This window comes from Varanus komodoensis, unplaced genomic scaffold, assembly GCF_004798865.1.
Source record: "Varanus komodoensis strain SLA01 unplaced genomic scaffold, ASM479886v1 scaffold38, whole genome shotgun sequence".
NCBI classification, from domain to species: Eukaryota; Metazoa; Chordata; class Lepidosauria; order Squamata; family Varanidae; genus Varanus; species Varanus komodoensis.
This window is the reverse complement of record NW_025335909.1, coordinates 2,163,011-2,175,986: the sequence shown is the minus strand read 5'-3', so window position 1 is coordinate 2,175,986 and position 12,976 is coordinate 2,163,011. Positions and strand designations below refer to the sequence as shown.

Here is a 12,976-nt window from a genome sequence, read left to right as displayed (position 1 = left end):
GGCCTGAGCCTTGGCCCCCAAGTGCAACCGCAGCAGCTACTCCTCTGCAAAACGCCTTCTCGCCACACGACTTGTATACACAAAAGAAGGTATAGACACCGCTGCCTAAATGTCCTTACTGGTGCCCGCAGCGAGGCTTACTCTGAAGTAACCATGTGCGGGCCTGCGCGGACCACCAGCGCGCCACCCCCCTCGCCCGGCCTCGTGCGGGCTTTTCCCATCAGGCCGCGCGCCGCGAGCGGCGATGACGTCCACTATATTCTGATTCACGCGTCACTTCTAGGGAGAGAAAGCGGACATTTCAGACCGGCATGAGAACAATAATTCATAGGAAAAGCGCCCCCCCGTCCGCCCACAAAAGAAAGCGGAGGCTTCCAAAAATGATAAAAGAGACCCCCCCCCCCGCGCGCGCGCAGAACCCTGCCGCGCAGGCGCGCGGGGAGCAGAGGCGACGGCGCCGAACGCTTCCCCTCGCCCCGCCCCTTCGCCGAAGCCACGCCCCCGGCCAGGGTCCCGGCGCTGGGCCAGCCGCGGCGCGTGACGGGCGGCGATCCGGTGGAGCGGGAGGAGGTGCGGGCGCGCGCGCCGGCGGGTGGGATCCGGCGGGGGCGGGGCGCGGCGCGGCGGTTGTGCCCGCGGTGGATCCGGCGCTGCGGGCGCGAGGCTGGGCGGTCCCCGTGGGCGACTCTGAGCGGGGGCCGGCCGGGCACGTTCGCGGAGGAGGAGGAGGAGGAGGACGGTGGCGACCCCCCGCCTGCTAGGAGTATGGCCATGGACGCCGGTGGCTGGGGAGCATGGGCGGAGCAGTGCTGTGCTCCCGGGTCCTGCCCGTGGGGGTCTTCTGGGCAGCCGCGGCGGGCGGGCGGGCGGGCGGGCGGGCAGGAGGTGAATGCCGGGCTCGATCTGCTTAGCATACGATGGATGCTGCGTCCCGTTCAGCCACGAAGCCTCTCCTGAGCCACTCCTCGCCGTACCGCCTTCACAGGGATGTTTTATTATTAAGTGGAGAGGAGGAAGATCAAATGCGTTGTCTTGGCCTACTTGGAAAAAGCAGGACATAAGTGAAGCAAACACAATTAGAAATGTTATAATAATAATAATAATAATAATAATAATAATAATAAATAATAATGATGTTACTGGACAGCCATGTTAGCTTTCTGCTCACAAATTCTGGCTCAAAGGAGCACGGATAGAAATTAATCCGTGCCACTGACGTGCGCTATGATTAACCTTTGAACAGTCGCTCACGCCTGCTCTTTTCAATCCTTTCCTGTGCAGGAATGCTGGATTTTAAGGTCGCTCTCTTGGGGCTATGTTCCCCCTACTGGCAATCCTAGCATTCAAACAAGGGCATGATGGGATATGTATGATAGATATTCGCATGGGTATCCTAACATGATTTGGCTACTCTTTTAGCAGGGCATACATTAAGAGTTTGATGCCATTACTCTTCTTTGCAGAATAATGGAGAAAATGGAAACAAATAATTCTGTGTGTGTAGATGATGAGGAAGGGGCTGTTCCTCTTGTGGAAATGGAAGCTGCACCAGAACAAGAAGTTGTGGGAGAAAGTAACAACATGGAGAATACCTCAGATTCTTCCAACATGTATAGGTATATTAAAGATGACTTATTTACGTCAGAGATTTATAAAGTAGAAATTCAGAACCTTCCGAAATATATTGGTTTTAGCGAAGTAAAGAAATTCCTTGCCAAATATGGCCTGAACCCTCACAAGATAAAGCTGCTGGGGAAACAGACGTTTGCGTTTGTCACCTTTAAGAGCGAGGAGGAAAGGGACAAAGCGATGAAGGTCCTTCACGGTGTCCGCTGGAAGAAACAAAACCTGAGCGTCAGGCTGGCGAAGCCTAAGGCTGATCCCATTGTAAAAAAGAAGAGGAGAGAAGAGGAAGAGGGGGAAGAGACCAAAGAAGAGGTAGGGGCCAAGTGCCTGGCGCTGTCCAGCGAGAGCAGGGAAGAGCCGCTCAGCAAGCAGATAGCAGATGTGGTGACCCCTCTGTGGAATACCTCGTACGAAGAACAGCTTTGCAAGAAGAAGCAGGAATGCGAGCAAGTGCTGTTCAAGCTGACACGGTAACTTTTTAATATATGTATGTATATCGGGGATACATATGCAGTATCATAAACATCTAGTGGACTAAATTCTCCAAGTGCTGGACAAAACAGCGCCATTGTCTACACACAAAGGGAGCTATCCAAAAGCTTTAGAGGACCCCCAAATCTGCAGAAATACAGATTTTTTAAAAAAAACTTGTGGCAAGAGCCCTCCCAAAAGTCCATCGATGACTTAAGGATGCTCTGAGGATACAGATGCTAAATGAGTTTGAAGGCTGGTGTATTGATATGGGATGCTTCTTCCTTATGCCTTTTTCCTTTTGTATCTTGTAGATTTTATACATGACAGCTGGGCCTATGACTTTTCAATTTTTTTAATACAGCATCTTTAACAATGTGGGTGCTCCTTCTATAAATATGCATGTGTATCTGGTGGACTTAAAATGCTCACACTGGGCTACAGATACCTACAGGACACTAGCCTGCCTGTGGGTGTTTGTCTCCAAGGACTTTGAGTATGTTATATATTGAACAAGAGAGGGCCTTCTTGGTTGTGATGCCCCAGCTATGAAATCCCCTATGTATGGATGCCAGTGCAAAGTTGTTTTGGTAACCCAGTCTGCATAGCTGGCTGCTTTTGTCTGTTGTGGTGTGACAGCTTTCTTTTTTGTTTTATGATGATGATAGTATATTTGGAGTGCTTGCATTGTCTTGGTTTACTGCCCTGGTTTCTGCAAGGATGGAGTTTTAAGCATGCTTTGGTTCTGTATTTTTCCTTATATCAAGTAAACAACTGAACTGTTTTGCAGGGAAATAGGAAACAACAACAGAGCTTTGCTGCCATGGTTGTTTGTGCAGAAGGAGAAATACAATGGCTTGTGTTGTTCCTTGGAGGGAGTGAAGGCATCACCATTACAGGTCAGTCCTCTGATATGATGTGTGATACTGTTTAATAACCTTGCAAGGAAATGAATCGCAAGCATGGAAGGAGAAATTTCATATTCGTATCTCACTCTTAGACTCAGGTTGATCAAGCTCTGTAATGTTTGGATGAGTATCCTTAATGGGACAGCAAGGGCAGACATCCCATAATGCAGCCAGTGAGGGACTTTGGTGTGGCCTATTAGAATCTAGAGTTGTATGGCTTTTTACTTTATAAGAAGATTTATAGAAGGTCTGTGTAAGGTCTCCTGGTGGCAGAGACTGGAGAAGATGGTTAAGAACATGAACTATGGTAAGTTCAAAATCTCAGTTTGGTCCGGAAATTGCTGCACTGTGTTGAGACAATTTTATCCTCCCATTGGCAATAAAGAAGTAATGCTATAATGTAAGCTAACACACACAGCTGCTTTTTTAAAGTAGCGGCTTGATAGCTGATCTGCAAGCTCTGGCTCATAAGACAGCTGATGCAGCTCATAACTGTTGCTCATATAACTAAGTAGGTTAATGTCTGATAAACATAATTTATGTTTTGGTTAGTTTTCTGAATGTATACCATATTGTTTATTAGTCTCTTAATATGGATTTTGAAAGATGCCGTATCCTTAAATCCCTGCAACATCTGTTGCCCATATCATAACAGTCAAAGCTGTTTAATACTGCTGGAAACGGCTTTTTAAGCCCCACAGTTGTTCTGAAGGCTCTGTTTCAAAGTTGTAAGCTTGAATTTAATCAAAAGCTGGCATTGTTGCATACCCTTGTGCTCTCTGCGTTTCTACTCTTCCTTTTTTGGAGCTGAGGAACAGAAGGCCTCTTGACCCATGAGGCCTCCCCCAGTAGGTCTGATCATAGCAGCTGGTCCACCACTAAAACAACCAAGGTGCCAGTACTATAGTTCCCCCACTACAGAGTGAGGAGCGACTACAAAAACAGGGATGGAGGGAGGGAGGGAATGGGATGGAGGGAGGGAGGGAGCAGAGAGCCACACTTGGGGTGACTGGGAGCCACCTGTGACCTTCGGGCATTGCAGTGAAGAGCACTGGCGTAAGGCGTCTCTCTCCTGATCTATTTTAATGCTGAAAGGCTTGATACTTTGCAATAGGTATGTTGGGATGGAAGAAGCAAAAAGGCACGCAAAACTCTGGAAGACATGGATGGCTATTCTAAACTTTCTCTTACTTTGTGTTTAGACGGAGTATCGCAACAAATGTGAGTTTCTGATTGGCATAGGCCCAAATCAAGAAGATAAAACTGTGGGTTTTCGCCTTGGCAAATATAAAGGTGGGACATGTGCTGTGGTGGAACCGTTTGATACCATACACATTCCTGCCGTTACAAAGAAGGTAGTGAAGGCTTTTCAAGACTACATAAGGTAAGTCTTAATTGGGCATAATGACAGAAACTCTGAGGAGTGCCTGTCTGAAATCCCACCATTTCTGCGAAGCTCTGGCACAACCCTGTATTCCAAGGCAGCACTGAGCCTTCTTGGTACATACCAAAGGTTCCCTCCACACTTTTTGCCGTGAAATAGATTTCTGCTAGTGCTGAAAACGGTTGGTTGAAAGGCGTCGTTAATGCACTGGGGCTCAGAAATCACCTCTGCCTTTGTAGTCAGACTTTTGGACAAGTTATGTGTCCTTTGCCACAGCTATTCTGTGGTGGCGTCTAGAACAGCTTCTGAAATTGCAAAGTATGCCCATGACCCGGAAAGGTTACCTGTTCCTGCCTTATTCCCTACTGTAACTAATTCCTAAAGGAATTAACTGTGTCTTCTTCCACCTAGCCCTGCCTCCATGACCCTTTCTTGTGTCTATTTCTAGATTGTAGGTCCTTCTGAGCAGGGACCTAGTCTCTTGCATTGTGCCATATGCTCTGATGGTACTGTATAAATGAATAAATCTCACCTTCGCCTTAAAGCACACCACCACCCTGCCGGAATTCCTTGAGGGGACCACAATCCCCTCTGAGTGAAGTCTGAGTGGGATCATGATTGATGATCAGGTTCTCCCCACATAGCCTGAAGTGTGTGATCCTGTCTAATCTTGGAAGCTAAGCAGCATCAGGCCTGGTTGGAATCTGGATGGGTGACTTAGAATGATGTGAACCACCCAGAGAGCTTCAGCTATGGGCAGTATAGAAATGTAACATAAATAAATGTAAATAAAATAAAAAAAATGTAAATAAAAATCATCTCATTCTAAGGAGAAAAAGAGGTTTTGTGGGGTAGAGAGGGAGTGCTCTTGCAGGCGAGAACACATCAGATCGTTCCCTAAGGAAATGATACGAACAAAGCACTGAGAACAGAGACGATCATACCCATAATAACCTGGAAATCACAGTGCCCTGAAACTCATAGAAGGAAAAGGTTTCTTTTATCAACGGAAAATGGGAACCACCTCAAGGGATTTGGGGTTAAGGCCCTTTAATGCCACACGGTTTTTGTGGACATACGCTTTTAAAATTCAGCCTGAGTAACTTAACAATTTGAACATTGCAGGTCTACACCATATGATGTCTACAGCCCAGAAACTTATGAAGGGCACTGGAAACAATTAACAGTTCGTACCAGTAGGAACGGCCACATCATGGCAATCGCTTATTTTAATCCACAGGTACTGAATAAGATTTATGTAATAAGGGGAAATTCTTTAGTGCAGGGTTGTAAACATTTCAAAAACTATTCATGGTTTAGTTTTTCCTGACGGGAATGTACCACGTGTATGCATACCGTGTTAATCCTTACTGACTGCAAACAGCCATAACTTGGTTCTTTCCTTGTAGCGCCTTAGGTTGTCAAACGTCTAAGCACCTTCTTCCTTTTGAAATATCTAGAAGTTGAGTAAAGAAGAGCTTATTGAGCTGCAGGCTTCTTTGGCCAAGTACTTTACAGAAGGCAGTGGAAAGGACAGTGGAATAACTTCTCTGTATTTTGTGGAAGAAGGTCAAAGGTAAATACCGTATCCCTAGAAGAAACTATTTATGCCAATATAATGCATGGATGGCAGAATTGTAGAATGTGAACCAGTGAACAATCTGACAAAACAGAAAAATATTGTACAGTATAACAAAACATTCAGAAGTTCTCGTCCATAAAAAGCACTCCTGACTAGTGCCAGACGGGCATCTAGTTTGCCACCATGCTGGTCTGGTCCTGTGTGACTTTCCTTGGGTTCTTAGCATGCGGTTTACATGGGATGTCCCACCACCAGATACAAGAACTATTCGGGACGAATGAAAAATTGCAGCATAGCCATCAGCTGGTGTATTTTTTTTCAAGAGCATTGTAGTTAATTGTGTTGGAAATAGACAGGCCTTACACACTAGTCTTGAACTCTAGCTAATGGCCTATTTCTCTGCAATTCCTTTGGGTAGTTTGGCTGGATGATGACTTCATACAGAGGATGGACATGTCTTTGCACATGCATGTGCGACTAAATCCTGTTAAGACCAGCATTACTTAAACATGCTCAGCTGTGTTTGTTCCTCCATTTTGCACATACTACTAAAGAAATAAGGAACTAGTTTTGAAAAATTTAACTGTATTTTAAGAAGTTTTCCTGTGTTAACTGGCTCTCTGTACGCTTGTATTCTAATACAGGTTAGCCAGTTCTGATGTATGCCGATTAAACACCGCCTCTCCCCCAACCCCTTTCTCTCCTGCAGAAAGTCACCCAACCGTGAGGATTTAATCTTGGAGCACATTGCTGGTGACAAGTACATATGTGAAGGTCTTCTTGGGCTAAAGTTCCGGATTTCCCCCCATGCGTTTTTCCAAGTAAACTTCTAATACGGTTGGGTTGAACTTTTTTTCTGCTGGTTGAAATCACTTCTTGACTGAGCACTGTGTCTGGCCCTCCAGGCCCTGTTGGATGGCATCCCTCATCAGGCCTACCCAACAGAGCCAAGCGGGAGAGATGATGGGAGTTCTAGCCCAGTCACGTCTGGAGGGCCACAGATTTCTTACTGAGAACTGTCTCTGCAAGCAGTGGGAGAAGTTGCCAACCTCCCCCGTATTGCTTTTGCTGAAATATCCAAAAAGGGGTTTGTGAAATTCGTTTAAACTACAGCCTAAAATTGAGAAATGGAAGGGCAACATAAAAACCTTTGGCTTGAATAAGAGAAAATATGGGAGCGTTTACACACCATCCTTCTAAACACACAAGCACAGTAAGAGGCTTCACTGCTCCGACAATAATATCTGATGTTTTGCTCTTAAGTCTTAAAAACAGGAAATTCAGTCGCAGTACCAGAAAACAATGCTGTGACAGCTATAGAAATGTTCTTGCAAACAGGACATAGGAAATACATATTAAATATTCTTGTTTTAACATTGGAAGATCAGTGGTGCGTAAGTTAAATCCAAGAGGGGTGGACTTTATGCCATTAAGAAAGATGATCGTTCCTTGTTAATTTGATCCCAGATTTATTTTCCCTACAACTGCTGCTGAAGATGAAACTTCCAAAAATGAGTTAAATACCTGCACGTAATACTTGTGATGCACAGGTTGTTTTGTCAATGGAAACATTCTTTATGAGAAATAGGGTTCAGTCTATCCTTCTGTGCTGCCGGTGAACTGGACCTGCCTTCGTAGTGTGGTTCTCACTGGTGGTAGCATGGTTGATTGGCCCTAATTTTTTTTTTTTTGAAGACAGTGCAGTTGGATCTACCCCTCACCTCTTCCAAATGATTTGCAGAGCGTGGCAAGTGCAGTTTTGCAGTCATGGATCTGCTGGTGCATCCCTTGACTGCCTGCTGTGTGAATGGAATAGAGGCCAGTGACACGAAGGCACGGGCCTTGTTGGTCCTTGGGAAGTCAACAGGGATCCTTGTGAGACTTGATGCAGCAGGTTTAGGCGAGAAGAATACAGAGCAGTATTTGGGGAAGCAGTATTTCAGGCCCACGTTAGTTATTTAATTCATTCATTTACATACTGCCCTATAGCCTCTCCCAAAATCCTACTGCATCTTGCTGAAGTTAAGTGGCTCTGGTGTCTGATCATTCCCTGGAATGGTGGGAGAATATCTAGGAGTTTGATTATGGAAGAACAGCACGATGCAAAAGTTAATTAAAAAGGATTTATGCTTTCAAGGGACGATTTCTCATTTCAACATTAGATGTATTGACAGCAGCTCAATTAAATGTAATTCATGATAGTTTAAGTCTAAACCAGGCTGTATTTTGAATTGTTTCTCTTTAGTGGTCAGTGCTAGCTTTAAAAGAATCTGGGAATATTCAGTTGTCACATGGTCTTTGCCTTGCATGTCTGTTTAAATCAACAACATGTCTGTTTAAATCAATTAATTTTGATCCTGGAGGTATGGTTAATTCCTGTTTGACAGAGGCAATTTTCACTGTAGGCATGCTATTTCCAGCCTTTCTGTCATTGCTGGAAATACTGACACTGTGTATTTATGTTGTCATTTTGCAGGTAAACACACAGGCTGCTGAGGTTCTGTATTCAGCTATTCAGGAATGGGTCCAGGCGAACCAAGAGACTACAGTGTTGGATATTTGCTGTGGAACTGGATCAATTGGTATTTCACTTGCCAAGGTAAAAACGTTTAGGCACCATATTTTCGTCTCTCAAAAGTAGCCCCGAATTGTCATTCAAGGCACAAACATTGCCATATGGGTAGTTAACTGCACAATGTACTGAAAATTCCAAGACATGGATTTAGATTCACATGAAAGAAAATTAAGATGGCTACTGCAAAATGACCTATCTTAAGACCTAATAAACGATAAATGAGTTGACTACATTCAGTATGTCCATTTTTTCCTTTGCAGTTGGGGAATTGAGGCATGTTAGTCTTTGCCCCACGAAAACCTGCTACTTGCCCCACAAGGGAAGCTGCCTATTGTGTTAGTGGTAGCCCTGGATGGTTTTTTGTTGCAGTCGTGGCTTGTGGGAAAGGGGTTACCCCTGTGGTCCCTCTGTCCTCGCTTGGTTGGTTTTCTCAAGAAAAAAATGGATACAAATGTACATGGGAGCCCTGTATGATTTGGTGCTTAGTTTGATACATTTTAGGGTATTTTTTTGCCTATCTTGGGTCAAAGGAAAATGCAAAAAAATGACTAATCTGCCCCGCTTCTTGCTCTTGTATTGGCTTATATTGATTTTCCTTTTGTGGAACTCAGCTTACATACTTCTTGCTTGGAACTCTACATAATTCTACTTCTCTTTGGGCTTTAGAAAGCAGAGGCCTTACTTAAGATTCCTAATAGCTGATCATTGAGGTTTTAGTTTGGTCCATTTGACTACAAGGCCCTTGTAAATTAGCTTTCAAGGCTAGTTTAATCCTGTAAAGCTGTAATACCTGGTAAGTTTATTAACTGAAGCAATCTTCATTGGCTTCTGTGTCAAGTAGCTTTCTGGCAGCTGTTCATGTCAGACCCTTGGTTACAGTCCTTGCTGAGGAACAGAAAGCAAACAGAAAATCTAGCTTGAGGTCCAGAAACCCTCCAAGGGAAATATCCATGTTGCCGGGCATTCTTTGTACAGCCAGCCAAGTGCTAACCTGCACATCATCGCTTTTCTCCCCTACAGAAAGTAAAGAAAGTTATTGGAATTGAACTTTGTCAGGAAGCTGTGGAAGATGCTAAAGTGAATGCTCAGCTTAATGGTTGGTAAAATAAAACGTAATACTGAAGCTCTTAACTCTAAAGATTATATTCATAGTTTTATTTATCAATTAACTTCTTACTGATTCCCTTCTGTTCCAAGAATGGGCTTCTCTTTTCTTTAGTGACAGAAGTCCAAAGTCTTTCAGTATTGTAATTTAAAGTTGCTTGGGAGTTCCAATGCCAAGACTTAAAGTGAGTTTCCATGGGGGGAGGGGGGGGGAAACAGTCTAAACCACCCATCCCCTCTAGGTGTGCCGGACAATGGCCATGCAGCAATGGGAGTTGTAGTCAAGCACAGCTTGAGAGTGCCGGATTGGGGAAGGCTACTCTGAATGGCTTGTTTTGAACTAAGAGGAGATGGGCACCATCCTCCCTACACAACTCTTAGCTGCGCTGCCGCAGCCTGTGTGAATTTATTTTATTTATTTACAGCTTTTATATACCGTCCGACAGTACCGTGTGCTGATGTCCAGCACTGTAGGGTGCAGCTGCATGGCACTGCTGTTCCTGAAAGGCCTATATCCCTATGCCTGTGTGTGAGGCAGCGAGGATAAAAATCAGCAGTGTGTTGCCGAAGGACTTTTCACACTGGGAAAAAATGTGGAAATAGGGCTTGTTGGAACCTGAACCCCAGCTGATTGTTTTTACCCGAAGCACACTTCTGGCTGCCTTGGTGGCCAAGGTGACTTTTTCTAAACTGGTGGCACACAGGAAGAGATTGCTGCCATGGAAACCAACGGACAAGTCCAAATTTACTGCCATAGCAGCACCGTAAGGGTGCAGCTCAAAATCGCTAACTGCCACCACTGAATGGGAGGGGTGGCTGGAGGTTCTTGACTCAAGACAGTGAGGCCTGGTTTGCAAGCTGCCTGGGCACTTGCGAGATGCCGGAATATTTCAAAGGGAGCACAGGGTGTAGAACAGGCTTTCTCAACCTAGGAAGCACTGCACTAGAGCTTGTAGCTATGTAACACATAAGGAAACCATGGTGGGAAACAAGGGTCCATCTCCATATCCCAGGAAAAATGAGTTTGTGCTAAACAGAAAAAAAAAGTACTTATTCTTTAGCTTTCTTTACACAGGTAAACCTAACATTTAACAGGGCCCCTGATTACCTATGGGAAAATAAGAGTGGGACATACTTGAACAAGGAACAACACACATAATACAATGCCATATACTCAGAGGTTAGTATAGGCACTAATATATATATATATATATATATATTTCCTACCCTAGAGTTGAATAATGTTGAACTGCACTGTGGAAAGGCCGAAGAACTTGTTCCTTCCTTAGTTAACTTATTGGTACTGCAAAACTCTGTTACAATTGTGGATCCTCCACGAGCAGGATTGCGTAAGTTTTGTTTTCTGAACTTAGGATGGGTTTGGATGGAGATGTGCTGTTTGCATTCAAACAATAAAGGAAGATTGATGTGAAGAATAAGAGGGAAAATTTTCTTTGACAAATCAGTAGTCAAGCTGCTTATGTTTTGGTTACAATTACAAGATTAACTTTATTTGGCTAGAATAAAATGAGTTCAAAAGGTTGGATGACTTCAAAAGGTAAAATTTGACTTTATTATCCCAAGACAGGAAAGCACGCAAATCCTACATTTAGCCTGCTAAAGAAATGACATAACCTGTATGCCACAGAAGTAGGTCCACAATAGCCTACATATATTTATTCCCATCTTTCTCCAAAACCAAATAATAGACCTAGTGTTTTCATTCTGTTATGAGGGACAGGGTGGGGAAACAGCGTATGAAAGCTGGCACTGTGACAGGTTGAAACAAGTAATGTCAGAGACAGCAGTCAATTAGACAAATAGAATGACTTGTTCTCTTTTCTCAATATGTCCTTGCAGATTCTAAAGTAATTCTTGCTATTCGAAAAGCAGAACACTTAAAGAAGCTCATTTATGTATCCTGTAATCCGCGAGCTGCCATGAACAACTTTGTGGAGTGAGTTTACAAGGGTGCTTGGTGGGCAGGATTTTTTTGGAAGCCTAACCAGGTCCCTCTTGATATTCATTTGCAATATTATGTTGAGAACTAGGCTATTAAAACTATTGAATATAAAGTCATTCCTGTCAGTGAGAGGCTTTAAGGGGGGGGGGGGGAAGAGTTGGCATGTGACATATCCAGTGTAAAAGCAAAGAGTAAGAGGAGTCCTGTGTTTCCTCCTGTAGCCTGTGCCGGACTCCCTCTAATCGTGTCAAAGGAAGCCCTTTCCGGCCAGTTAAAGCAATGGCAGTGGACCTCTTCCCTCACACAATGCACTATGAATTGCTGCTGTTCTTTGAAAGAATAGAGCACTCAAGCGAGAAAGCAGAGAAACCCTTGCAAGGCTCGGCAGAAGGCCCCGCGGTACAATCAGAAGCGGCAGCCTCTACGGAAGAAGACAACACAGACTTGCCCAAAGAGACAGCAACCACAGGAAGTTGTGGCTAGTGCTGGTGCAGCTCCCCAGTTCAAATGACAGGCCCGTTTTAATTTGTTTATTGTGAAGCTGCTGCTTCAGGAAACATGAACAGCCAGTTATTTTCCTCTGAATACAAAACACTCCCTCTACCTGAAAGGTATGTAACAAAAGGCCAAGGCGCTGGCACAAACCTGATGCAGGAGGGACTTCAACATATGTGTGAACTTGGTTTTTATGTCCAAGTGTGAAGGTTGACTGGCAAATATATTTTAGAGCAAAGCTGTATCGCAACCAAACATAATAAACAACTAGCAGTACCGGATGGGATTGTGCTGTAATTGAGGAGTTCTCCAGATTAAAGTGTGATTGAGGTGTGCAGATAGAAGCATATCCTGCCACAAGAAACATACCACAGACCTGAGAATACAGAGAGACTGTTGCTTTATTTGGTACTTAGAACTACTTCCTGTCTTAAGAACAGCTCTTCTGTGATTGAATTAAAGAAGGAGGGGCTTCCTTAACTGTACGGTGCCCACATCAGTGTCAACACGGGCCTAAAAGCTGCTCTGTCGGTACTGCCCAGGGGCAATCCCTTCCTATGGCAATTCCGACAGCTTAGAAGTGCTACCTGATACTTAAACGTAGGCTTTCAATGCTAAATTAAAACCATTTCTAAGTGATAATTTTAAAACATTAAAGTATCTATAAAGTTGTTGTGACATTCCCTGTTATATGGGGTGGGGCTTGCATAAGTACTTCGTCAAAGAGAGATACTTTAAGAATGCTTTTTAATTCACTCAGATAATGGACTAAAATGCGTGTAATAACTAATCTGCTTTACTCAAGTGACAATTCTGTTTAAGATACTGACCATGGATTCAATGCTAACCCACAACAGCCCTTCCTGGA

At 44.2% G+C, this 12,976-nt stretch overlaps 1 protein-coding gene across 3 annotated transcripts; it reads left to right on the top strand.

Annotated features, from left to right (window-relative positions):
• The first annotated feature begins 518 nt into the window (after positions 1-518).
• TRMT2A (tRNA methyltransferase 2 homolog A) lies at positions 519-12,779 on the top strand. 3 transcript variants are annotated; one of them, XM_044440457.1, is made up of 12 exons: positions 519-570; positions 1,464-2,096; positions 2,888-2,996; positions 4,208-4,389; positions 5,515-5,629; positions 5,850-5,965; positions 6,681-6,792; positions 8,448-8,570; positions 9,567-9,642; positions 10,883-10,999; positions 11,511-11,607; positions 11,835-12,779. In XM_044440457.1, the coding sequence occupies exons 2-12, from the start codon at positions 1,468-1,470 to the stop codon at positions 12,094-12,096; spliced, it is 1,938 nt and encodes a 645-aa protein (XP_044296392.1). In that variant the 5' UTR covers positions 519-570; positions 1,464-1,467; the 3' UTR covers positions 12,097-12,779. The 3 variants fall into 3 exon arrangements, with proteins under 3 accessions (XP_044296392.1, XP_044296393.1, XP_044296394.1); XM_044440458.1 differs by lacking the exon at positions 519-570 and adding an exon at positions 718-763; XM_044440459.1 differs by lacking the exons at positions 519-570; positions 10,883-10,999 and having other exon boundaries at positions 933-2,096.
• The last annotated feature ends 197 nt before the right edge of the window (positions 12,780-12,976 follow it).

Bases quoted from the DNA above. Each gene is read 5' to 3' on its own strand.
- TRMT2A (XM_044440457.1), top strand. From the start codon at position 1,468: ATGGAGAAAATGGAAACAAATAATTCTGTGTGTGTAGATGATGAGGAA. The intron at 5,630-5,849 runs GTACTGAATAAG...TGAAATATCTAG, and splicing joins TCGCTTATTTTAATCCACAG to AAGTTGAGTAAAGAAGAGCT. The intron at 11,608-11,834 runs GTGAGTTTACAA...TTCCTCCTGTAG, and splicing joins GCCATGAACAACTTTGTGGA to CCTGTGCCGGACTCCCTCTA.